Genomic DNA, 27137 nt, shown 5'->3' on the forward strand with positions numbered 1-27137 from the left:
CTGAAGCTGCTTATGACCAGGCAGTGAATCAGTATGCTGCCTTCCCGCATCCGGTGGTGGGGAAGGTGAACGAGATTGCTGCTGCTGATGATGGGCTAGCTATTCTCAAGGCTTTCCTTGAACCGCTACACTCAACTGATGGTGCGGGTTCAAGCGGGAGTGGTCCTGAAGCTTTATCCTTTAGATCTCTTCCCTCTGTTAGAATAGATTTATATTTTTGTATGCGGGTTTATGCCCAGGAATTCTTGTAATATTTGAATTTTGATGGAATATAAATTATTTGTTAATGCCTTGCCTTGTAAACCTTATATGTTTTGTTTCACGCATATTTTAGTTTAACTTAGCAATTTCTTGAGTACTTTGGATAAGTTAACCTTTCAACGTGGCAGATAATAGGTTAAAGTTTTGCTTCCTCTCTCATGATTGTGCGGGTAAGACCGTCACTTTCACTCAGTAGGATGGCTAAACTTTACCTATATCTGACCTGCGTGAAGGTTTTCCTCATCTTTTCCTTAGAAATTTTTACCGTTTTTTGTGTTTATGCGGGTTTTGCCGCCTTTCACACGCAACGACTTACTTCTTTACACACTTATTTATGCGGTGAATACCGGCATATCAGTGTGGAAAGTTCATAAGTATTAAAGGTAAGGCTATCAACACAATGTGATAAAGGAGAATCATTTCCATTAGAAGTGGCTCTAGGCCTTTTCTTTACAAGTTTGGAATTGATCTACATGTAACATTTGCGTAATTGAGCTCCATTCCATGTTCTTGGGATGGGGGTGCCATCGAGCCTTTCGAGCCGGTATGCGCCCTTTCCCAAAACTTCTTTGATAATGTATGGCCCTTCCCAGACCGGGGCCAGCTTTCCTGGGCGTTCTTGGTTCGAAGCCTCGTTGTTACGCAGTATGTAGTCTCCGACATTGAAGTTGCAGAGTTTTACCCGCGTGTTGTAGTACTTTTGCATTTGTCGCTTGTAGTTCTCTTCACGCGCTGCGGCTAAGTCTCTGCGTTCTTCGGTTAGCATAAGGTCTAACCGTCTTTCCGCATCATTGTCTTCTGGCTAAATCAAGACCCTTGGTGAGGGTAAACCAATTTCGACCGGGACCATGGCTTCAGTGCCATAAGTGAGGCTGAACGGGGTTTCTCCCGTACTGGCCTTTTTCAGCGTTCTGTTTGCCCAAAGGACGTGTGGAACTTCGTCCACCCAGCCGGATCTGTGTTCCAAGAGTCTTTTCTTTATGCCGTCGACGATGCTCTTATTTGCTCTTTCCACCTCACCATTACCCTGCGGGTGCGCCACTGAGGTAAAGGTGTGGGTGATTTGAAGTTCTTCCAGCCACTTTTGTAGCTTCTTGTCAGCAAAGTTGGTGCCGTTATCGCTCACCAAATTCTGTGGAAGTCCAAAACGACAAATAATAAATTCCCAAATAAATTTTTTGATATGTTTTGCGGTTGTTTGGGCTAAGGGTTTTGCTTCTATCCACTTGGTGAAGTAGTCGATGGCTACCACTAGAAACTGAACGTTCCCTGCTGATGTGGGAAATGGGCCCGTCACATCGATGGCCCACTTCTGAAATGGCCATGAAGAGGTGACTGGAACAAGTTCATTCTTCGGGCGATGCGTGTTGGGTGCGTAGAGCTGGCAAGACCTACACTTTCTGATGTATGCCAGCGCATCCGTATGCATCCCCGGCCAAAAGTATCCCGCGTTGTTTAGCTTAGCTACAACAGCGCGTGGACCTGCGTGTATTCCACAGATGCCCTCGTGTACTTCCTTTAGGAGGTAGCCAGCATCTTGGTTGTCCACGCATCTTAGGAGTGGGCCAAGAAAATTACGCCTGTAAAGGATGTCATCGATGAGTTGATAGTTCAGTGCTTTACAGCGTATTTTTCTTGCCTGTGTTTTTGGCTCTGGTAGTATACCCGCCGCAAGGTAATTTATTATTGGTGTCATCCACGTTTCTGTGCCGGTTTGGATGACACAGATTTCCTTGTGCGGGACTGATGGTGCTCCAAGGAGTTCAATGCGGATGTCCTTTCCCAAGTGGGTGAAGGCTAATGATGCAAGCTTGCTTAACGCATCCGCAGATTTGTTTTCGCTACGCTTGACGTGTATGACTTTACAATCGTTAAAATCGCGCATAAGGGTTTTTGCTTGTGCGAGGTACAGGGCCATTGTGTCGTTCACGGCCGTGTACGTCCCGTTTATTTGGTTGGCTATTAACATGGAATCCACGTGGGCTTCCAAGTTTTTCACTCCCATCTTACGCGCAATTCCCAGCCCGGCCAAGAATGCTTCATACTCCGCTTCGTTATTCGTACTTGGAAAATCCAGTCGAATAGCGTAAGTGTATTCTTGGCCTGCTGGGTTGGTTAGTTTCAACCCTGCGCCTGAACCCTCGTTGCTGGCTGCTCCATCAGTGTAGAGTCGCCAGACATCATCGATGTCCTGTGCTGGAGAGGGTTGAGCCTCCTCCTGGCACTCTCTCTCCCGCGAAGCGGGGACTTCTGCAATAAAGTCGGCCAAGACCTGGCCTTTTATGGCTGGTCTTGGCTTGTACTTTATCGGGTATTCTCCCAATTCTATTGCCCATTTGGCTAGGCGTCCTGACAATTCGGGTTTGCCTAGAACGTTTGCAAGTTTGAAGTTGGTGAGAATGGTGATTAGGTGACCTTGGAAATATCGTCTTAGCCTGCGTGAAGCCTGTACAAGTGCTAAGACTAATTTTTTCAGGGTAGAGTACCGGGTTTCTACGTCTGTTAGGACACGGCTAACATAGTAGATTGGCATCTGGATGCCTTTCCGCTCTACTAGCATGACTGCTCCGGTTGCTCTATCTGTGGCGGAAAGGTATAGGATTAATTCCTCCCCCGCTTCTGGTGCTGTGAGCGTTGGGAGTTCGATCAAGCATGACCGAATTTCCTGAAAAGCTGCTTCCGCTTCTGGTGTCCAGCGGAAGTGCGTTTTCTTTAAGCAGTTTCTCAATGTCGACACGAATGGGAACGACCTATCCGCATGGTTTGCCAAAAAGCGATTAAGTGCGACTAGTCGTCCATTCAGTGTCTGAGCTTGCTTGATGGTAGTAGGTGATTCCATTTTGATAATGGCTTCGACCTTTTCAGGGTTCGCTCTGAAGCCATCTTTAGCAACAATGACTCCTAAGAACTTCCCTTCTTCCATCCCAAAGGAACACTTGCTCGGGTTGAGCTTCATGTTTATCTTTCTGAGCGTGTTGAAAGTTTCTTCGATGTCTTTCAACATTGCTTCTGGCTCAGGGCTTTTGATGACCAAGTCATCCATGTAGACTTCCAAGTTCCTCCCAATTTGGGCATGAAACTCTTTGTCCATCAGGCGTTGGTATGTGGACCCGGCATTCTTAAGTCCGAATGGCATCATTTGATAACAAAATGTGCTATCGGGCGTCCGAAATGCGGTTTTGTCCTGATCGTCAACGGCCATGTGGATTTGATGGTACCCCTTATACGCATCAAGGAAGCATTTAAGGCGAAACGGTGCTAACGAATCTACCTTAAGGTCAATTTCGGGTAACGGGTAACAATCTTTGGGGCATGCTTTGTTTAAGTCTTTGAAATCTATGCACATGCGCCATTGTTTGTTAGATTTCGGTACCATGACGGGATTTGCAACCCATGTTTGATATCTGCTAACGCGTACGATGCCCGCGTCAAGGAGTTCCTTGACTTGGGTTCTACACGCGTTAGCTTGTTCCGCCCCCATTACTCTGCGCTTTTGTATGACTGACGTAAAAGCCGGGTCACACTTGAGCTTATGCTCTGCCTTACTTCGAGGTACACCAGTCATGTCAGCTGGTGTCCACGCGAAGATGTCAGCGTTTCTCTGTAGCAAGCGTTTGAGTAAGGTGCGCGTAGGATCGGTGATTGTTGGGCCAATGGTAACAGCCTGGTCAGGGTATTTGCCATTGAAGGCCCATTCTTCTGGTTCGGTGATGGTTGGTTTAGCCATCTTTGGTTTGGGTTTGGATGAGACAGATGCGATGCATACCTGGGGAATACCGGTGATCATCGCTACACCCTCAACTGTTGGCCATCCCATCATGCCGTGGACTGAAGATACCACGGCATTGAATCTTGCCATCCCGTCTCTCCCGAAGAGAATGTAGTACGTGTGGTGTGGCTTCCTCATTACGACAAAGTCCACGTCTTCTGTGCGGGAGTGTTTCCCGTCCGTGAGAATGACGGGGAAAGATAGGATACCCAGGGGGTGTTTGTGCTGCCGTCGAACCCTTCCATCGAGGCGTAGACCGTTTCCAGGCGTTCCTTGTCTTCGTCGTCTAGCTTGTCGAAGAACTGCCTGTACATAACCGTTGACGAGGCACCGTTGTCAGCAAGAGTGCGGGAAGTGATGTAGTGCCCCAGCTGGCTTTTGATGACGATAGGGCCTTCTTTGCTGGGTCCTCCTGGCACTCGCGGGAAGCGCACCTCAGCTTCCTTCCACGCGCATGGTTCTGTCGTTCGTCTTTTTCTTCCTCTGACGTTACTATGAACCATGTGGATGCTGATGTCAACGGGCTTTCGTCCGTTGCCTTTGTATCGGTTATCATTCCTCCCTCCATTTATGATTGATGCCACAAGGTGTGTAAGTCTTCCATCCTTGACGAATGTTTCAACAATATCCTTCAAGGATGTACACTCCTCAGTGGTGTAACCCTTTGTCCCGTGGAAGTCACAGGATTTGCTCTGATCCGCGTTATGTCGCTGCCGGATCATTGGGGCTTTTGGCCATGGGAGTTTTTCGGTGGCAAATATCTCCGTGACGCTTTTGGTGAGTGGCATCCACCGGGGTTTTCGGCTTGATGGGTGCGTGTTATCCCTTCCGCCTACTAGAGGGCGAGAGCTGGATGAGGTGTCAAAGTTTACCCTTGACTGCCAAATACCTAGCTTCCTCTTTTTGTTTTGCCGGGCGGTCCGGACGTTGTTTTCTCTAGTTCTCTGCGTGTAGAGGTTTGTGCTCTGGGGAAGATCTCTACCCAGTTGCTTTTCCGTTTCCGCGAAGCGTTTAGCTGCTGTCATGATGGCATCCCATGCGGATGGCATGCCGTCTTTACCCATCAACGTGCGGATAAGCTCTGGGTATTCGGCGCCCTGGATGAAAGCGGCGCGAACAAGATCTTCGCTTATGGTGCCCAGACTCAGCTTCTTCGAGTTGAAGCGAGTGATGAAGTCTAGTAAAGATTCATCATCCTCTCTAAAGCAGTTGAGGATCGTCCACTGCTCTTCAGTATATTTCCTCTGTTGACTGAAGTGCTGGCTGAACTTGTGTTGGAAATCCGCCCAATCATAGATGTGGTGGACCGGTAAACGATCAAACCACGCCCTGGCCGCTCCAACCAGCGTCATCTGGAACATATAACACCACGTGGGTTCCGTCCAGTTGCTGACGGTTGCCCCCGCTATGAATCTGTTCAAGTGATCGTCTGGGTCGGATATACCATCATAAGTGCCGATGTTGGACATCTGTTTGGCACTCTTCGGGGCGATTGCTTCCGCAATGTCCCTTGCAAACTTGGACGTTCCCGCATTTGCAACAGTTGGTCTAAAGGTTTTGGAGAAGTCACGTGGGTTTCCCCCCGCGTTCCTTGGCATACTTCTCTATCGCCTCATCAATTCTTCCTAATTTCAAATAACCATCAATCAAGGTTCTATAAGTGTTAACATCAGGTGATAAAGATTTACTACATAACTCCACATACATCTTCTCCGCATCATCCACCATATCTTTCTCACAGTACCTCATAATAATATTATTAAACCCTGCCGTATCCATCGCAAAAGGCTTCGACTTTGGAGCTCTACCGGCTTTCTTGAACACATTATAAGCTTCCAACTCTTTACCCTCCTTAAAACATTCATTAACCATCAAATTAAACGTGTCGGAATTGACAGCCTGAACGACAGGTGGCGTGTGTCGATCCAGCATACTATCAAACAACGTCTCGGCCTCGGCTTTCTTGCCCCATTTAAGCAGTACCTCCAAAATCACATTACACATAGCAGGAACCATCTTAAATTCTTTATCTAACAAAGACTTATAAGACTCCATCGCTTCTTTCGGCCTACCGTTGCTGAAGAACCATTCCATAAAAGTGGCATTCACAATACCGTCATAAACCAAACACCGACTCTTAAGCTCGTCGAAAAACTCGTTCGCTTTATCCAAATTCCCCAAACTGAGAAACCCTAATATGATATTATTAAACACATGAGAATCAGCCCCATGGCCATCATTTACGATCTTCCACAACAAACCAACCGCTTCATCGATTCGTCCGGCGTCAACCAACCCTTTCGTTAAATGACGAAAAGTGACCGCGGAGGGGCCAAAAGGCGCATTCTCCTTGATATGCTGGTAGACCTTTAACCCCTTATCAACCTCCCCGTTGTCGCAATAGGAAATGATTAGAAAATTATAGGAAACCACATTTGGGATGATATTGGATTGCTTGAAAAAGTAAGTGAACAGGGCGATGGCGTCGGCATAGCGTTTGGCACGATACATGGAGCCGATAATGGCATTGCAGGTGAAGACGGTGGGGCGGGTGCTGGAGAAGACGGACTGGCGGGCGACAACGGAGGCGTTGTCGAGGTCCCCGGCACGGATAAGGGACTGGACGCGGTTGTGGAGGCTGAGATGGGGACCCACGAGGGCGGAAGTGGTGTCGGGCTGGTTCGGGTCGCGGAGAGGGCGAGGGGCGTTGGGGTCGCGTTGGAGCGCGTGGAGTGGGGGTTCGATGCGGAGGCGGCGTTTGCGGCGGCGGCGTTCTGCGGCGGCTTCCTCGGCGGAGGAGAAAGCGAAGGAGCGGAAGGGGATTAGAGTTTGTGGGTTGGAGAGTCATGGTTTTGAGGTTGGAGGTTATGGTGGTGGGTTGGGGGCGGCGGAGTGAACGCTGGAGTAAGCGGGTTAGAGACATGATTGGTAGTGGTCCGGCGGTGGCGTAGGGTTTTGTGGATTGAATGAAGGTAGTGGTCTGAGGTTTAACTAATGTGGTGAGCTTTAGAAAGTTAATATGTTTAGTCCCTAGGGTTATCAAAACTTTATGTTTTCTTTCATACTGCGTTTTAAACGAGTGAATAAACCAATACACATTAGTCTCATCATAAGGAGTTATTAAGGTATAAGCATCTCACGCAAGAATTATCTAGGGTTTCTCTGAAGATTAGCTATTTGTGAGATTAATGGGCTGTTTGATTTTTCTCAAAAACTCTTTCTGGCATCTTTTGCCTACGGCACGCAAACGTTGAAATCTGCAGTGTATTTGTTTTTTAAAGACATTTCACTAAAAAAGGTCTGCGCTTTCTTTTCTTGAAGAAGACTTGGACGATGAGCTTCTAACATCTTCTCAAACATCATTTGTTCTCATCAAACCCTTCCATCAACCCTAGCAACTCCTTCACCACTCTCCTTTTTTCTCCACCTCCACCCCTCTTCTCTCTTCTCCACCGCCGCCCCCTCTTCGGCCACCACACACCTCCGTTGCCCCTCCCTTGTTGCCTTGCGCCCTCTCCAGCCACCCCACACCTCTACCGCCTCTCCCCTACCTCCGTCGGTCCCTCTCAGACAACCCTATACCTCTGCCGCCCTTCGCCTGCCACAGGTCCGCCACCTCCACCGCCCACTGCCACACATATACAACTCCATGTATTATTACTTTGTTGATTTGTGTACTTTACCTATATTTGTATGATTTGTGGTGTAATTGGTTTGATTTTGTGTATTAGATTATACTATTGAAAGTTTATAAGATCGGATTTTGTCAGGTCCCTTTTATGATGGTCGATTCGGCTCGGATCTTAATCAATTATGTCATGACTCACACAAAATTAATCGTGTTGACAAGAGAGTTAATGACGGGTTACTATATTTAGAAAGATGACCGTTTGTTAAAGGCGGAATCAATAACAAACATACGGTTGCAATGAATATTCAAAATACGAAGACACACAAAGGATTCACTCAAAATATTTCCATTTATATAACGTTAATCATACAAAAGGATAACCGATTAGGGTTTAGAAGGAATCCTAGGACAGCCGTCACACACACAATATTCTCTCAATTAATGTGTCGGTCTTATCCGTATTGTGCACTCTGTCTCTCGTGTGTGTCCTTGGCGGCGTGCCCTAATTATTCTATTTATAGGCCTGCCAACCTAGGACAACTGTCATTCCTTCTAGAAACCCTATCCGATAGTACATATTCAATTTACATATTCAAAAATATACTAAGTGTAAAACAAGTCTTCCGGGTAGGCTTTTCATTAAACTTCAGTCTCCGAGTACGCAGCGTACTCGGCCTTCCTTCAGACTTGGTAAACATAGAAGTGTACTCGGAATCAGTTTCCGGGTAGACTTTACTTAACAAATATTTTACCAAGTAAAATATTCACCGAGTAGACTTCAATCTTCTTGGACTTATCAAACTTTGCTCGACAAATCCTTACGAGCAACCTTGTTCTTCTATGATCCTGTTCGGCTCATTGTCAGTTGAACAACTTATTGATAAGGCGTACTCGGGAGTACATACCTTACTCGAGCAGAACCTTCTCGATATAACTTAGAGATATTCCATCAACTCATCAAGTATACGCGGACCATAATTATTAAAGAATACCTTGCCCGGTCTTCCAATTACTTGGCTTCTTGGACTTGGTTGACCAAACCTTACTCGGAAGAGTAAAATACTTGGTCTTGAAGAACAATCCTGCTTGACAAAGTGAACCTTACTCGGATATGCCAAATTAATGAACCTTACTCGGAAATCACTGAAAAGCATACCTTGCTCGGATATCCACTTAAGAAGACTATTTGAAGTAAACCTTGCCCGGAAGGCAAAATCTCGTACTCGGCTAAGTAAAAGCTTACTCGAAGGTCCAAGGTGTGCTCGGATTCAATACTTAGCAGTTTCTGAGGAGGTTGAGAAGATTCCAATCTTCCATATTCTTCGTTTAGGTCAAATCTCCTCATTTGGGTCAAATTCTTGACTCAACAGATTTTGTTGAAATCATGTTTAACTGATGTTCATAGACTGATTATTGATGTCGTGTTTATCGATTTATGTTTATTTTGCGTAACCTAGCTTGAGCTTGGCTCGCTTTGACTTACGAGAACTCGAGAGTTGCTTCTCAAGCACGAGTTGTATTATTACATGGTATTCAATATTCATCATAAACTTTATTTTCTTTGTAGATAGTGTGATCTTAACCTTGAAGATAATCCATCAGAAGATGATTATTACAATCTTGTAATGAGTGGTGAAAACTTCAATATGCTAGAGATGGACTGCCCTGCCTTCAAAACAAGCCTGAAAAGACCGAACCCGAGACTCTTACCTAAATGAGTCTATGAAACCAGAAATTTAGAATTCCCAGATTACTTGTATGAAACTTTTATCTCCCGACTTTCGATCAGAACCTTTTTCCGGTTCGATCCCTTTGTCAGCAATGGAATTCGAAATTGATTTGTTGAATTACTATTAGTTTTTTTTTTTGTAGAAATTGATATGTTGAATTTTTTTTAGTTTTTGTTTTGTAGAATTTGATATGTTGAATTATTATTAGTTTTTTGTTCATTTATTAGTTTGCATAATTATCCAATTATTATTAGTTTTTTTGTTAAAAAAAGTTTGTAGAAAGTTTAGGTTTAATGAAGATCTTGTTCCATTAGTTTTGCATAAAGTTTAAGCTTGAAGACCTTCTTTATGTTTAAAAATTCAATTTATTTAAATTTTTGTTTATTTTAGCAATTTACAGACGTGTTAAAAACAATGTTGGGTCAAAGATTTGATATGATATGACTTAAAGGAGATTGGAATCTTCTCAACACTCCTCTGATATGGCTAAGTATGGAAACCGACCACACTTGGATCTCCTAGCAAGGTTTTACTTGTCCTAGCAAGGTATTTTGCCTTTCGGGCAAGGTTTATCTTCTTGAAGTCTTCTAAGTGATAATCCAAGCATGGTTCACTTTGTCTAGCAATTGTGTTCTTCAAGTCGAGCATATATTGCTTACCAGCAAACCATTGACTAAACCAAGCTGATGAAGCCAAGTATTTTGGAAATTCTAGCAAGGTTTGATTAATAAACAGTAGTCCGAGCATGCTTGTAGAAAGTTGATCAGGAAATATTCTAAAGTACTTTCTCTAGCAAGGTTCAACTCCGAGCAGGCTACAGTGCTACCAGCATAAGTCAAGCAGTGTTACCAGCACACTTCTGTTTGCTCAATAAGTTATTCTTTAACAAAGAGTTGAAGGGATTCATGAAGAACAGTTTGCTCGTAGGACCATATCGAGCAAAGTTTGCTATGATCAAGAAGATTGAAGTCTGCTGTGTGAGTATTTTCTAAGAAGATACTCTAAGTAAAGTCTATCCAGGGAACTATTTGCCAACACACTTCAATGTTACCAGGTCTGCTCAAAGAAGACAAAAGATACAAAGTCTACCCGAAAGACCTGTTTTAACACTTAGATCTTTTGTAATATGTTTTATGAATATGTATCAATCATTAGGGTTTCTAGAAGTTAGGACAGCTGTCAGGAGGCATGCCTATAAATAGAATAATCTAGGGCACGCCTCCTAAGAACTACTGCAGACAATCCTTACAGTTTTCAGACTTACTGAATATTCCTGATTAGAGTGTGACGGTTGTCCTAAGATTTGTACGGATAAACATTCCTTACAGAAACCCTAATTGATTTGCACTTGTTTGAATTTTTTTATAAATGAAAATCTTTTGAGTTAATGTCTGTGTGTGTTACATTTAACAATCTTTAAGCAACAATCTTTAAGCAACAATCTTGTGTGTTAGTGATTCCGCCGTTAACATACATTTGTTCTTACTCTAAATAGCAAGCCGTTAAACCTCTTGTCGACACATCTTTGTGTGGGTTCCGACATTAATATTGAGTGATTGAGTGATCATACGGGACTGGCAAGTGGTATCAGAGCCCGTTTGCTGCTGTTTGAGTGAGGAATCGTTGCTTATTATTGATTACCTGAAGATGAAGAATGACGTGAGTTGAGTACTGTTCCATTGGATCCTGACGTCAGCAACTCTGTTCTTCTTTATTCTTCCAGATCTGCAATATTTGGTGTCTTATTTCACTTGTTTTTACTTGAAGTTTGTATTTTTATCACTAGATCTTGTTCCAATCGAACCAGATACATCAGATCTGAAGATTTCACTTTCAGATCTGATTGATTCTTAAATTCGATTTTTGACTCTGTTTACATTTTTACCTATTTCTCTTTAAAATTGTTTTACAAAATACCAAAAATATGCATGGTTTTGAAGAGCAAAGAGGTTTCTACTAACAAAATTCCAAGGTTGTATGGACAGGAAAATTTCATCAAGTGGAAAGTATTGTTTGAAGCTGCGGTTTGTTATAATGATGTAGACATGTGGAACTCCATCAAAAATGGTCTGTATGTGCCAGAAGGAACAAATGCTAACCCAGTCGTGGGTGTGAGAATGAGGAAAGTGGATGATAGAGCACTGCAATGATCAAATTGGGGTTGTCTTTGGAAATTCTCACAAAAGTTGCACATCATACAACTACAAAGGCAATGTATGATGCAATTCTTGAGATGTTTGAAGGTAATTAAGAGCTGAAGAACATCAAGAAGCAAAGACTCACGCAACAACTTGAGAGGTTCCAATATAAGGATTGTGAGAGATTGAAATCAATTCTTGAAAAATTTCTGGCCATTGTGAATGATCTCAGAATCACAGATTATGTGATGACTGATTCTGATTTGAACACAAATCTTTTCTATATCTATTGCCGATAGGAAATAACCAAGGGAATGACGGCCTCCTAGGTTAAAAGAATGAATTAATACAAGTTTCAGTTTAACCCCTTAGGTTTCCTTAATGATTATATTACACCTATCTTTTCTATATCTATTTATACTATGAATTTCTTAATATTTGTATGATATCATTCATATATTATCATAAACACACTACACAGTTTCACTTCCAAAATCGTTAAATGCACTTGTTTTTTTATTTATTTTTTTCCAAGTTATATAGGTGTTATTTTTATGTTTGTAAAACATATAGAAACTATTAGTAGTTTAGTTTGAAATCAGTTTGATCGGTAAATAAGTAGTTAACCTTACAATAAAATAAGCCAACCAAAGTGCATTGCGCCTTGCGATTGACGTGATTTTGTTATGTATTTGTTATTTAATTTTGTTCATCTTTTTATTATGTGACCCGACCCGGGTTGGCAAGAGACAAAAAAAATATTTACATGACAATATACAACCGCCCATAAAATTTTTCGACCCATGTGAAAAAAAATTCTGGATCCACCACTGTGTTTACTTGGTAAAAAAGTTAGTTTTTTATGGGTAATATTTTGCCCCCCTCCTTTAATTATTTATTAAGTTCCACCACTTGTTATTTTGTTAGTAAAGAGTGTTGTGCCTGAAAACAATAAATAGCCCACAAAGCATCAAAGCAACCAGGTAGAAGGTAAATTAGAAAAAAGCGTAGTCACAGGAAACGTGGTATCACCCGCGATCTACGTTCCGGATCGTTCGTACCGGAAACGGGTACAAAATCGTACTGATCACTACCGAAACGCGATCTGGATCGTTGAAATTAACCGTACCGGTTTGTTGCAAGAATCAGACAATTTTCATCAAATTCACGTTTTAGGTTAATAAAATCGGTGTTTGGGATCGTTAAAAAACGCGAACCGGCCATAACATGGGCAAATCGAGCACTTTTGTAACTGAAATAGGAGAAGAACGTGGATAAGAGTTGCTAGAGAAGACAGAGCAGAAAAAAGCGGCCGTCAACTGTGGAAATTAGGTTTACGTATCTTATACATTTTATATTTAGAGTTTACACTTTTTACCCTTGAAGATAGAGTTTTTATTAACATTTACCCTTGACTTTAAAGATAAATGTTATTTATATATAAAAACATAAATAAAGCTTAGTTAAAGTTAGTTTTACTCAACTTATTTTATAAACTTACATAAATTATTACAAAATATCTATTTAAATAGTTTTGCATATGATACGATGAACCCAACTATATGGTACACCGTACCACGTACTAAATTGGCGTTCCAAATGAACCTACCCCCTCGTACCGAATTTTTGAAATGCTCGAACCGCGTACCAGTTTCCATACCGCGTACCGAACCGTACCGCATTTCATGTGACTATGGAAAAAAGTCATTTTCAAGTTTGTTGACAGTTGTTCCATGGGGACCATTGACATAAGAGTGACCTCAACCCTTATAGTACCGTAAAAACATCAAAGCAACCATGTACAAGGTAAGTAAAAATAGGATAAGAAAAACACTTAAATATGATAAGAAAGAAGAGCAATCGGTGGCGACCTGAGAAAGCAGTATCCATGAGAAAGGATCATGAACACACGTTCGTGGTCGACCAATGAGTACTCGGTCCGTACCCTTTCAAAATTTGTACTTAGGTTCCTTTTAAACTCCACTCCATATAGTATTCTTGATACTAACACCCTTTTTGCTGCAACCATGTCTTTCGTGGTGAGAGCATAGACTGACTCAACAAACCCACACTAAACATGATACGTTAATGTTAAAATATTAAGAAATGCAATTTATATATATATTAATTTACATCTACTTTGTGCATAAACAGTTGTACTTCTTGCTTTTAACATTGTACATGTTGGGTTGGGTTGAGAGAGTAACACGTGTTCTCTGTGGCTTTACACCTGCTCTGTAAGGCCAAACGTACTGGGCGAGAATTTGGGCGAATATGGGGCGATAAAGGGGATGAACACTGGTCCCCCGGCGATAATTGGGCGAAAAGGGGCGGGGGCGGGAATAATTTGTCGCCTGCTCGCTTGAATTATAATAATATAATAATAATAATAATGTTACCGTTGGGGGTAACGGCTATATATATATATAAAAATTAAACTATATATATATATATAAACATACACCTTCTTCACCATTTCATACATAATTCATACCCCAAATTCTTCAAAAAAATTAGCAAAATGAATCCTACAAACAACCCGAACCAACCTACACTGGTGGAAGTCGCCGCTACCATGAGAAAAATCATCAAAAAACAAAAAAATGTGTCGAGAAACTCAACAATGTCATGAAAGAAACCAGCAAACAACAAGAAAAGATTGACCAAATGTTGGAATTGCGGGAATTGAGTGAAAAATACGAATCCCTCAAAGCGGCCGGGTTACACGAAGAGGCCGCATTATTACAACGACAACGAATTGAAAAAATGCGCAAATATTATGAATATTAGTATGTTATCTAGTTATGTTTTTTTAATATTTTTAGTTATGTATTTTTTTTTAATTTTAATGCATTATTAGTTATGTTTTTTAATTTTTTTTGTATTTCTTTCTAAATTTAATGCATTTTTATTTAATTATCTAAATAAATTGATTTTTATTTAATTAGTTTAGTGTATGTTTAGAGCCGAGGGTCTCTCTGGAAGCCACCTCTTTATTCCTTTGGATAGAGGTACGGTGTGCCTACATCCCACCCTCCCCAGACCCTACCTATAGCTCTGCTGTCGGTGGGATTTTACTGGGTATGATTGATTGATAGTTTAGTTATAAAAAGAAACTAATAAAATAACACACTATGGGCCCAACTTGTAGCCCCTACACTATTACACCCCAAAAACCTCACGTGTCACAATTCGCCTCCAATTGTAGCCCATCCACTGCATATAGCCTAACTTTAATACCCACCGATCTCACTCACACTTTCTCTCTCTCTCTCTCTCTCTCTCTCTCCCTCTCCCTGTGTATCTTCATATATGATATTCCCCATCCATGTGACACTGGTTGTTCGTGCACCGCCGTAGCCATCGTATTTATCTCACCATATGACTGTTGAGCCGTGTATGGCGATGGCGGCTGTAGATGTTGGTAAACCATCGTTGCCGACAACCGTTTTAGGTAGTTTATGGTGGCGGTGGTGGTCGTTACCGGATTCCATCTCGGAAACCTAGGCGGTAGCGATGGTGGAGGTAAGCCGTTGATTTTGGCATTAGAACCTTCTGTGGAATACTGAAATGTGCAACCCAATTTTGGTGGGTTAATGCAATCATACTCTCACTTTTAGATACATTTCTCCACCGTTCCGACATCTGGTACCATCGCAGACGTCTTAGAGCTCCGGTACCATCATCTTCAACCCCACCTACTGTTGCCGGGTTTTCTTTCGAAACCCTAGGCGGCGGTAGTGTCGTCGTGGTGTGGCATTGGTGGCTTGGGACGGCTGGGTTCGATGGCCGTTGGTGTCATTGTGTTGATTTTGTCTGCATGGCTCTGATTTGTCTGTTGTTGGCTTCCGGAAGTATGACTGGCCAGTTTTGTGGTTCCGATTTTGCCTGTTACGGCTCTGATTCTTCTGTTGTCGGGTTCTATTTTGGTAACCCTAGGCGACGATGGTGATGTTGTGACTGGTGACAGGTTCCATTTTGAAACTGTAGGCGAAGACGATCGAATTTTGGGAAGTGGCGGTGGTGTCGTATCAGCCACGAACTGGTTGTCTCATGTTGTTCCTTTTAATTGTCTGCCACGGTTTTGGTGTCGTTTCCAGGCGTCGGTTGCTCTGATTTCGTCAATCATTGACGTAACTAGGTAACAGTTGTTTTATTTAGTTTTATTTACATTCCTTTATTGTTGTATGTGTTTGCTTAATTTGATTCATAGTTGTTACCGTTTAGCTGCAATTTATGAATTACGTTGATTATTTGGGTGTAGTTTTTGTGATCGAACCATTGGTGTTATCCGCTTAATCATTTGCTTTAATCAAATTCGGGAAACCTTTAATGGTTTAATTACGTGACTGATTTTGTACTATTAGTGTTACTGTTAATTTTGTTTGAAGGTTATATTCGTTGACCGATTTTCATTTGTTTCATACATGGACGTTTGCTCGCAATTGTTTTAGTGGATAGCTTTTCATGTTTAACATGTACTGGACGTAGTGTTTACTCCAAATCTGAGCCACGTTTGGCATGGATCGGGTGTGGGGAAGTCTTCCGTCATCGTCGACTGTTACCGATTTTGCCCTAGGCGGCGGTCATGCGGTGTTGGTAGCGCGGAGAAGTGATGGCTGTCAAATCTACGGTTTTTGAGGCTTTGTTACTTTCATCTTTGTGCAAAGTAATTGATAGTGAATTGATTGACCCCTTCGCTTTCATCGAATCTAACCGTTGTGTTTCGACAATTCAGATTACAGGTTGGGTTTCTATATTATTGTTCAACTTTGATTGAATGAGAAATTAATATTTATTCCGCATGGGGTTTTCATAAATTACTTTCATAGGAAGGCTATTGGTATATTATTTGCAACCTATCTTTCGAGGAAAGTTACAATATGGCTATTAGTTCATCATATTAGTGGCTCTGGGGGTTATGTACATCTGATGTATCATCACTTAAAAGTTTAGGCTGTGATGAATACACGTTATTTGACTAACAATCACGTTTAAGCTTGGCTTGGCGTATACGTAGGATGGCAGTTGGCTACTCCATATGCAACCTATCTGCAGCCATGTTTGTGTAGCCGTGTTGCTATGATAGTCATACAACTATGAGCCTTAAAATGATATTTTAATCACTATCATTATATATAAATTAGCATGTTCTTAGTCCCTTATGCATATCTTCACATTCTCTACCTGTATAGACGCGTGTTGTCATCCGACAGTATGTTGTTGTGTTGTAGGCCCATTTATATATTAATTAGCAAGTTCGTGGTCACTTTAAATCTGGTACTGTGCTACTCCTGCTGTTTTTAATGTGTGGTTTACAAGTACTTACAGTGTGTTAATGTTGCCTCGCACGATTACGTATGATGGCAATTGGGTTTTTTATGTCCTTCTGTTGTCGTTTGTTATATGCAGATAGGTTACTTTCAGGTCATTGTTTCAGGTTTTTAGAAATCAAACTTTAGGTTGTGATGAATACACGTTGTTTGACTAGAAATCGGGTTTAAACTTGGCTTGGCATATACGTATGATGGCAATTGGGTATTCCATTTGCAACTTATATTGCAGCCATGTTTCGGTAACCGTGTTGCTATGATGCTCAAACGGGTCTGAACCTTAAATGGTCTTCTAATATATATATTAGTTATCAGCATTATTGCATTCCACAAATTGTATATCTTTAGAAAAATACATTGAAGTTATGTAATCGAATTTAATTGTATGTGCTTTATCTCTTTAAGAGGTCTGGAAAAATTGCTTAAAAATGGGGATAGAATGCATATGCATTTTCATACTTATTTTAATATTTGTTTCATTTGCTTGGAAAATCAGCATTTGGCTACGCATCCATATGTAGATATGGTAGAACCTTTTGGTTTATTTGTGAACATTTTTTTATTTAATCTCTTTTTTTATATTTGAAGGAATCTTCTCGGAGACACTGCTCCAAATGTGATTGTTAATGATATAGCCCTATGGAGAACATGATTAATCATCATGCTATTAAAGGCTTTTAAGATCAGGAGTGGTAGCCGTTGGCGAAGCTGGCACAAGAGGTTTTGCGAGAGCTTAAACCTGTTGCACGGTAGCCATTACATTAGAAGATCAAGTACATCTCAAAGGAGAGTATAATTAAGCATGCTGAAGATAGTACCAAACCAAGTATCAATGTTTGTGTTAGTTTTGCTTTCTATTTGTGTTAGTTATTGTAATTAGTATAGTAATGGAAATGACAGTTTAGTAAGTGTTCACAGATAGTTATGCTATATATGGACATGTACCCTCCACTCGCTACCCACCACGCTGGTGTAATATCCTATACTAGTAATATACTCGCGCGATGCTGCGGTGACGACAATATATTTAATATATTTTTAGTAGTTACAACCTTTTAAACATATGACATAAAAACCAAGTTTATATGATTGAAACTCATGTTGCTGAGCATTTTGACCTAAACCAAATCTATTATGGTAGTCACAGTTATTTGGAAAGTCTTTTGAAACTTTCATGTACAACGAAAGATTTAATGTTCACACATAGGCAAAATTGATATTCTTTTTAAATGACCCAAATTCGTTTTGCATATAGTTATTAGGATGCGAACCAAAACCTTTTTTTAAGATGAATCGAACTCATTATGCTTATAACATGTTTTAACCAAAATCAAAGTTGACAGTTTATTTTTAATGTTCGAAACTCATTTTACTTATTACCAATCTTAATCTGAATAAAACTTTAATTTTTTTTATAATAACCTAAACTCATTTGGCTTACATCCCATTATAACTCGAACGCATTTTAACATATCAAAGTTTTCGATCGTTAACCCGAAAAAATAAAAATATTAAAAAAATGATCTAAACTCATTTTTTTGGGCATTTTGACTTTAACCAAATCTACTATGTTAGTCACGGTTATTTGGGAGTCTTTTGACACCTTCATAAACGACCAAAGATTTAATGTCTACCCAGAGCCAAATTTGATATTTTTTTAAATGACCAGGATTCATTTTGCATATAATTGTTTTGACGCAAACCAAAACCATTGTTTTAATATGACTCGAACTCATTATGCTTATAACATGTTTTAACCAGAACCAAAATTGACAATTTTTTTTTCTTAAACGACTGAAACTTATTTTACGTTTGCCTGTTTTGGCCTAAACAAGATTTAAAACTTTTTTTTATAATGACATAAACTCATTTGGCTTACATCCGGTTATAACTCGAGGGTGTTTTGACATGTCAAAGTCCTCAATCGTTGACTCAAAACAATAAAAGTATTTTAAAGAAAATGATCAAAACTCATTTTGATGACATTTTGACTTGAACCAAAATTGATAATTTTTTTTAAATGACACGAATCATTTTGGTTATAAGTTTATAACATGCGCACCAGTATTTTTACATTGGAACATTGACAAAAATAAACACGTCGTGATTGTATGTTTGAAATTTATTAAAACGTATTATTTTCAAAGATATAAATGAAAAACAAAAGAAAAAGAATATAGATGATTATACGGGTAAACTTAAGGGAATGAAAGTGTAATTATTAATTAAATTTACAAAAACTAAGTATAGTTGAAGGGTTAAATTTGTAATTATATTTTAGGTTTATATTGCATATTTGAGTTGTACTCTTATGTTTAATTGACTTGTACATTATAATCAACACCTCAAAATAGAACCAAATTTACATTGAAACGTCAACAAAAATAAACATATTGCGATGGTAAGTTCGCTTTTATTTAAAACACAATATATTAAAAGATATTGAAGAAATAAAATTTTTAAATGAATTTGTCAATTAAATGGGTAAAGATAGAGGGTTTATGTGTAACTACTTTAAAAGTAACAAAGTTGTATTGAAGTTGAAGGATCATTTTTGTAACTATTTTCTAAAGTAAACATTCTTAACCGTTCATGATGTCAAAAATACTATATTACCCTTAAATTTTTAAAATTTTATGCATTATTGATTGTCTTTTATGCAATAGTGATTGTACCTTTTAAAATTTAAGAGGTTCCTCACTCACGCTTTATATATAGTATAGATAACTACAATACCCCTCTATTTATAAATTGTATATTGAGTGTGTTCAACAAACAAAAAAGAGCATGCCTATTTTACAAAGTGCTCTTAACTGTTGATTTTGTAAAACACTAAATATTATAGACTTGAATTATAGAAACTTGCTTTAAACACATGACATTAATTACAACTTACGTGTTTCTACCTAGACGAATAATAAAGTCAACTTACATTTTAGCCTAGACAAAATAATAAACTCAACATAACTACTTCTTTAACATCATTACTGCCTAGACAAATAATACAGTCAACATAACTAATTCTTTAACACCATCTTTAAAAGGTTAAGTTGCGGCGGGGTCTAAAAACTAGTTTACATTAAATAGATGTAAAGTTAATACAAGTAGAGAGATAACTCTAAATTAAATATATATATATATATATAAAATGAACATCACCAGCTATTGATTCACATATGCTCTATCCTAACCATCCTTCATCCTTTCCTCACAAATATTGGACATCAAAAAACAACAAAAGAAGATACATACAATCATCTATTGGGAACCAAAATTCAAAAACCCAAAAATGAATAATTACCATCTTAGAGCTCAGGGACTCCTCGGTATACAACCATTTGGGTTGTAAACGTTGTTCAAACAATTATAGATGGTTATTTACTTGACGACTTTGTGACAATTTATCAATCTTTCTTTTTGTCAATTGCGTATCGATCAACCCAGCATTTGTCGGTTTCAACTGCCCTGTCCCATCTACGCCAGAAGATGCGCATTTCAGTATACGACTGCTTCCTCACCTGCGTTTAAACACGAGAATAAACGTTCAAAATGTTACAGGTTTGTATTTTTCCAAGACCGAAGAAAATCTCCCTTTTTGTTTTAAATAAATACAAAAGGCAAGTAAAAAAAAGCATTGTAATCTTTGTGTTTTTGTGTATCCACAAGCACACAAAGCTATTAGGATCACATGCAAGCAGTTAACTCTACATACGACGTACCTCGCCCCGGTCATCTCCTGCGTGAATTTCACTACTGTTCGACTGCCATCACATAAACATGGATTTCATAAATGGAATATAAAAAATAAAAGAAAAAATTACGAGCACTAAATTCTGGTTTGAGTTTAATACCGTCTTTACAAGATCATCGATACTTGTTGAATTTTTTGTATTCATGTGATTAGTAAGAGACGAGTTGCTCGCCTACATGAAATAAGAACACGCTTACAAATCCATAAACAAAATAAATCTTAAAAAAGGCATAAAACAAAGGTCTTTGTATGTGTTATATATGGGAATTTCAACTCATTTATTTACAAATGGGTTTAAAAAATTATTAGCTAAAAAAGAATAGGTCAAATTAGTAGAATCTCGCCCAAAATTTATTTTCAATACGCAATAGCTTCAAAGATATCGATCATTATTGTAATAATATTGATTTGTAATATTTCACTCAAATCATCATTTTTATAAAAAAAACTTAAATTAAGTGAGCTGCGGGTCAACCCAACCAGACTCAGGTATTTTGATCCGGGCCAAACAAAACCCACCGACCTGCACATCTTTCCACCTCACCATGGTCAACACAGTTACTTACATGGTTTGATCCACCGAGAGAAGGGACACCAAGATGAACTATGTATTCAGCATCAACCACACCAACCTTCTGCTTTCGGTCACCCTGTAGAAACACGATCAGAATCTAAGTCAGTAACAACATAACCAGATGGATAATCTTATATAAATGATTCATGATTTACCTGAGCACAATAGCCGAGCTGAAAATCAATGCCCCATCCATGAATCAAATCATTCTGTTGAGCATATATTATCATCACAATCACAACCCGAAGATATTATAGTATAATACGGTACTTTCTGTTTTTTAAAGACATGAATGTTTAATGCTTTTCTATACCTGAATCAGATACCACGCGCAACGCCATGCTGCTTTTGAAAACACAGGAGCCATCATTTCTACCCAACTGCAATAAAATTGTTGCAGTTAAACATTTAACCAAAAGGTGAAGAATACGCAAGTCTTAAAAGAAGGATGCGTGTTGTCTTACCCGAAGCATGGGGGGCCCGTGCTATTGTCATAACACCTTCCACCGCCTCGTAGCTTAAAATACCTCCTGTTTACAACACAACGGTTAACAAACTTACAGCTTTAATTTATTATCTTCCAAGAATGATAATAAATAGTCCAAATGGATGGTTTGTATGAAATACCTATGAACTTTTGTGTTCTTTTGGCGTACTGTAATTTGATGATGAATTTCTGATTTTGCAGGATCAAGTGCTGGCTGTGATATATCAAGTTCTTCCTCTTTGACAATTGATATATACCTACAAGTGAACGCATTTATAAGATTGATATATATACATATAGTTCTCCTCTTAATAAATGATCTATGTTACAAAAATGATTAGGGAGTGTTTGGATCTGCATTTTGAAAGTGATAAAGTGATACCAAAGTATACGATTATTCAAACATGCCTAATTATAACAATTCCAAATCAAATAATCAGTTCCAAAGTAAAGGACTTACCGGCCTGGATTAAACTGTGTGATATCAAGGTCCTCATCCCAAAGAAAAATGTAGTCATACTCTGCAACTATATCCGGGTGCAAAAAACGCTTAGCAAACCACCTATAGCATTGCCGAAACTTTAAAACTATAACCGAAATTTTTTTGAAAACAAAAGATAACATGATAATAGGATTTTACCACTTCGTTTGGTTCATGGCTGAAACGTGAATGACCCGGCTAGCCCATTCTAGATCATTCCATTGATCAACAATGCCATCATAATGAAAGACCATGACGACAAAGTCGTTTTCTAAAAACTGCAACAATTTAGTAAGATCCAATTAGTTTATGACATTTAAATTTGTATTTCATGGCGCAAAAAAGAAGAATAAAAATGTGATTAATGGTGAAAGAAGCAAAGACACACACATGTACAAACAACAAACATTTGGATGAGTTAGTTACCTTTGTTATAATGTTATTTACCAAAGACTTTTGCTTTATTCCAGCTGCAATAGCCAGCAAACTCACCGAACGGTAAGATTGGCTCTGAAACAGAAAAAAAAAAGAAGGTAACTGCATTATAAAGGAAGAAAATGATATAACTTTAGTTAGCAAATTAAGTAATAATAAACTGGAGGTGGCAATCGTCTCGAATTGGTGGGTCAACACGACACATATATTTATTTGAGTCACAACCATCAACTATTAAACCGAACAATTAAAAGTGCCTAACCAAAGACAACCCATGTAACTCATCTACAAAAACGCCTTTAACGGGTTAGTGGGTCATAATCAAATTGTAAACAGGTTAAGTGGGTTATTAATGAGTCATCATCAACTCTACAAGCAAAACACTTCAAATCGCTAAACCTGAACACGACCCATGTGTGTAACCCATTTATCTAAACGAGTCTACTAGGTTAACAAGTTTTAAACGGGTCAAATGGGTTATAAGCGACTTGGCATCAACTGTAACCCAAACTCTTAAAATCGTGTAACCCGAATACGACCCATAGATCTCAGCAAATCAAATGGGTTGTCGGGTTATAACTTATAATCAAGCTGTAAACATGGTAAAATAGATCGTTAACAAGTTGGCAAGACATACACGAGTCGTAATATACAGCTTATATGAACCAAACAGGTTGGAAGGTCAGCCTTATAAAATGCATATGTTTTCCTTTTGATTCTGGTTTTAACGGATTGACCTGATCAATTAACAGGTTTAATCATGTCAACCCAGACACGACCTATTTAGTTAAACATGTTAAGCCAGTCAAACCAATTACGACCCATTTATTAAGCGGATTACATATGAAAATATAAATTGACTCACAGTGTTGTCAAATGAACCCCATAATGGGCGCATATGAAAATCAGAAGTCTTGGCAACAATTCCTGCGGGCAATGCTTCACTGCCTGGAGGCCTACACCGGTTCTAAAACAATAAAAAACTGTAAAACTAATGCGATAAAAAAAACCTGAAAGTATAGTACGATTAATATCTCTTCAAGAGATAAAAAAAAACCTTGCATTTTAGTGCATCCTTCAGCTCCATCTGTGATCTTTGTAGAATCTGCAATGCAGATTGCATTACTACCCTTTCATAGAGTAAACAGTCGAAGACAAATAAAAGGTTAACTGCATAAAAAGATAACCAAGTTTGTCCATTATCTATTTCAGGCAACCCATCTTTGTTTTCGCCCATAAAACAATCAAAAACGCTCGCTACGTCAGCATATTAATGGATGGAAATGAATATGGTCACCTGAACTAATAAATGTAACAAAGTTGGTTAATGTTTTTATGACATTAACATATCAATAACCAATAACCGAAAGGGAAAAAAGAGTACTTTGAGATCATTTGCAAAGAATGATGTCCCAAGGAGATAAACACCGAAAAGTAAAGACACGGTGAGGATGAGAGTGGCGACACTTGTTCTACTCTTCGGTTCCGACAGTAGAGATACCTGAAATTAATATCAAAAGCATCTAAGTCAAACCGATGCAGCGTTGACTTTGAGAACCAAACGGAGTGCTTTTCATCACGAGCGATCTCTTAACTTTCTAAGGATTAACATGATATGTAACATTTCTAATAACTCTGTTTCTGGAACAGAGCTAGTTTCAAACGAATACACGGAAACCATTTGTGTATATATATATATAACTGTAAGTAATCAAATAAGACACCTAACCCTCAAGTCTGCAACCCATGGCTACTTAAGAGATCCAGACCTGGTTGTAAAATGGATCAAAACTCAAAAGTAAAGCACCTTACTATTGTTTTTTGACTCTTCAGCTATTATTATAGGACTCGTTTTGTGTGTATTCCCCTGTTTTCGGTTAAACAGAAGAAGTCAACTAAAACACAAAATTCCAAATAATGTTTCCTTTATGGTGCAAATTATTTAACCTACTCAGGATCAACCAACTGGAACAATAATCAGACAGACAGACATATACATACATACATACATACATACATGTGTATGTTTGTTTGTATATAAATATAATAGAAAGAGAGAGAGAGAGAGGAAACATACAAAGTTGAAATAATTCTTCATGTCACCTGGTGAACTGATGAAAAGAAGCCAAAACGGGGGAAGACGATGAAAAGTGACTTTTCAATATGATGATGATGATGATATATTTTTACGAAAAAAAGAAAGATGAATCGAATCGTTTTTGTAAAGCAAAGAATAGAATAATTAAGACGGAAGACAAGATTAATAAATGCTCAAATTTTTATCTTGTTTGTTGAGAAAGAAAGAAAGTAAGGAAGTTTTCAGTTTCCAGCAATAATAATAATAATAATAAAGTGTATGTGTGTTTTTACGTAACCGTCGATTTCAAGTCACCCAACACAACCCACCAACCGCACCGTTGAGTTTTGTTCTAGTATATATGCCTGCCGGTGATTGAAAAAAAGGTGATGATTGTGTTTGTTAAGGCATCCGTGTCGTTCGTGCGTAGACGTGCAGGACTTTTGTGCTGACGTGTAACATATTTAATATGGTCGTGGAGGCCACTTTCATTTTACAACTGTCATTTTCTTGTTGGGGGCGCATGTGGGCCCTAACTCTATCCTCCAAACTACAAGGAAACAAAAAGTAGAAAGTGTTCAAATTAATTTGTAATTATAATCCGGATATTTTAGGAAAATAAGTTATAATTTTAACTACTTTAAATTTATTCAAATGCAGTCAACAATTTTTTTTAATATAATTTAGTCAAATTTAGAATTTTTAGTTAAGAAAATTAATTTCTTATCATAATTCAATTATATATACTAGGGTATAGACTCATGTTATACACGGGTGAAAAAACATGTCAACAAACATAAACAACAAATTCAAGCAACACAAAAATTCTTTAACTTTCAGACCAAAACGTTAACCATTTACAATGTCTAGATATTAAAAGTTTAAAGTTATAATATTCATATTAACCATCATCAACTTCTTCTAATATTCTAACAAAAGAAACTTATTTTACTTCACCACCTAAAAATTTAAATATATCATTAAAATAACATGTTTAATAATGAAAGCCTATGTTACACACGGATGAAAGTTATAATAAAAGTAAAAAATATTACATGCAATACGTAAATTGAGTTATATTATATAATGATTTTTATTTATGACTTTTATAATAAGTTTTTAATATATTTATACACTATTAATTATAAATTATAATTTGCAAAACAAACATTGATGTTTGATTTGTTTTAAAACAAAACATTCATACCGATATTATTATACATTTTATGTGCATAAAATGATTTTTAGAACAAAATATTGTCACATATTAAAAATTTCTTTCTATAACGTTGGAAGAATTGAAGACGAAGACTCAAACAATAATGTAAAATTTCAATATCTTTCAATGGCTAGTAGCATGTGTATCATACGCGTGAAAATTATATATAAATATTTATAGTGGCAATAATAATAATAATAATTATTATTATTATAATGAATTGATGGTGTAATATTTATAAGAACAAATATATTTACATTCATTAAAAGGTATTACATTGTTGTTTTTATTAAAACAAAATAACATATAACAACAAACAAATAAAATACCAACTTAAAACATCTTTCTAACTTAAACCATGAAATCAAAAAGATATATAAATAAAAAGTACATCACGATATATGAAGTCATAAAGTCTTGTATCCGTCCTTATCAGTCAGTGGATGCTGGTGCATGCTTTGGATCGTTATCAGTCAGTGGGTCCTCGTGATGTTGCTTTATCTAACAAGTTTCGGTTTCTCAGGAATTAGTTCAGAATTGGAAGGTTAGACAGGATGTCGATGAAGGAGAAGAGTTATGCACTTTGAAGGTGGAGTTAGAGAGTCTTGAAGCTACTATGGAACACAGAGATCTGGTTGAGGAAGAGGAATGGGTCTAGGCTGAGTGTAAAAAAGGGTTGGAAGAGTTGGAACAGCATAGATTGAAATATTTTAAACAGCGGTCTCGTGTTCGTTGGGCTATGCAGGGGGATGGCAACACTGCTTATTTTCCTGGTGTGATTAATGGTAGGAAGGCTGTTAATGCTATACAGGGGATTTTGGTGGATGGTGTTTGGGTTTTTAAGCCTAGCTTAGTCAAACGGGAGATTCTCAAGTTCTTCAGGGAGCATTTTTCAAAGGCTCTTCGTGTTAGACCTACTATTCGTTGTGATAACATTAAGAAGATTCCTTTGAACCTTGTAGACGACCTTATTCAACCTTTCTCTAAGGAGGAAATAAAGGAGGCGGTGTTTGCTTGTGGTGCAAATAAAGCTCCTGGTCCCAATGGGTTTAATTTTATTTTTATTCGCAGGTTTTGGAGTTTTTTTATAGAGGATTTCTCTGGTATTTTCACAGAAATTTTTGATACAGGTGTGATTAATAGAGGTTGCAGTTTTGCCTTTATTTGTCACACCCGGCCCTGAGCGGCGGAAACAGCCGGGCGCGCGCGAGTGGGGATTGATAATTAAGCACGGGCCATTGCAAACATTCA

General features: G+C 38.5%; 2 protein-coding genes across 2 annotated transcripts; both read right to left on the reverse strand.

The window, feature by feature from the left end:
• Positions 1-5645: 5645 nt before the first annotated feature.
• On the reverse strand, positions 5646-6541 carry LOC143540870 (pentatricopeptide repeat-containing protein At3g60980, mitochondrial-like). The gene is made up of 2 exons (XM_077033834.1): positions 5736-6541; positions 5646-5655 (listed from the first exon to the last, which is right to left on the reverse strand). The coding sequence occupies exons 1-2, from the start codon at positions 6539-6541 to the stop codon at positions 5646-5648; spliced, it is 816 nt and encodes a 271-aa protein (XP_076889949.1).
• A 13485-nt stretch (positions 6542-20026) lies between these two features.
• LOC143540861 (uncharacterized) lies at positions 20027-24900 on the reverse strand. The gene is made up of 15 exons (XM_077033825.1): positions 24668-24900; positions 23975-24091; positions 23648-23695; positions 23456-23557; positions 22582-22665; positions 22315-22433; positions 22135-22236; positions 21815-21931; positions 21652-21717; positions 21501-21567; positions 21343-21396; positions 21180-21263; positions 20714-20785; positions 20582-20623; positions 20027-20380 (listed from the first exon to the last, which is right to left on the reverse strand). Exons 1-15 carry the CDS (start codon positions 24686-24688, stop codon positions 20267-20269), a joined length of 1209 nt encoding a protein of 402 aa, XP_076889940.1. The 5' UTR covers positions 24689-24900; the 3' UTR covers positions 20027-20266.
• Positions 24901-27137: the final 2237 nt, after the last annotated feature.

Source organism: Bidens hawaiensis, unplaced genomic scaffold (assembly GCF_021521415.1).
Source record: "Bidens hawaiensis isolate Kalapana, Puna unplaced genomic scaffold, B.hawaiensis_p1.1 tig00012379_1, whole genome shotgun sequence".
Lineage (NCBI taxonomy): Eukaryota > Viridiplantae > Streptophyta > Magnoliopsida > Asterales > Asteraceae > Bidens > Bidens hawaiensis.

Excerpts from the sequence above, each read along its gene's own strand:
- LOC143540870 (XM_077033834.1), bottom strand. The coding sequence starts at position 6,541 with ATGTATCGTGCCAAACGCTATGCCGACGCCATCGCCCTGTTCACTTAC.
- LOC143540861 (XM_077033825.1), bottom strand. The coding sequence starts at position 24,688 with ATGAAGAATTATTTCAACTTT. Across the intron at positions 24,092-24,667 it reads TGAAGAATTATTTCAACTTT|GTATCTCTACTGTCGGAACC; the intron begins GTATGTTTCCTC and ends TATTAATTTCAG. Across the intron at positions 20,786-21,179 it reads CTCTCGGTGGATCAAACCAT|GCGAGCAACTCGTCTCTTAC; the intron begins GTAAGTAACTGT and ends TATTTCATGTAG.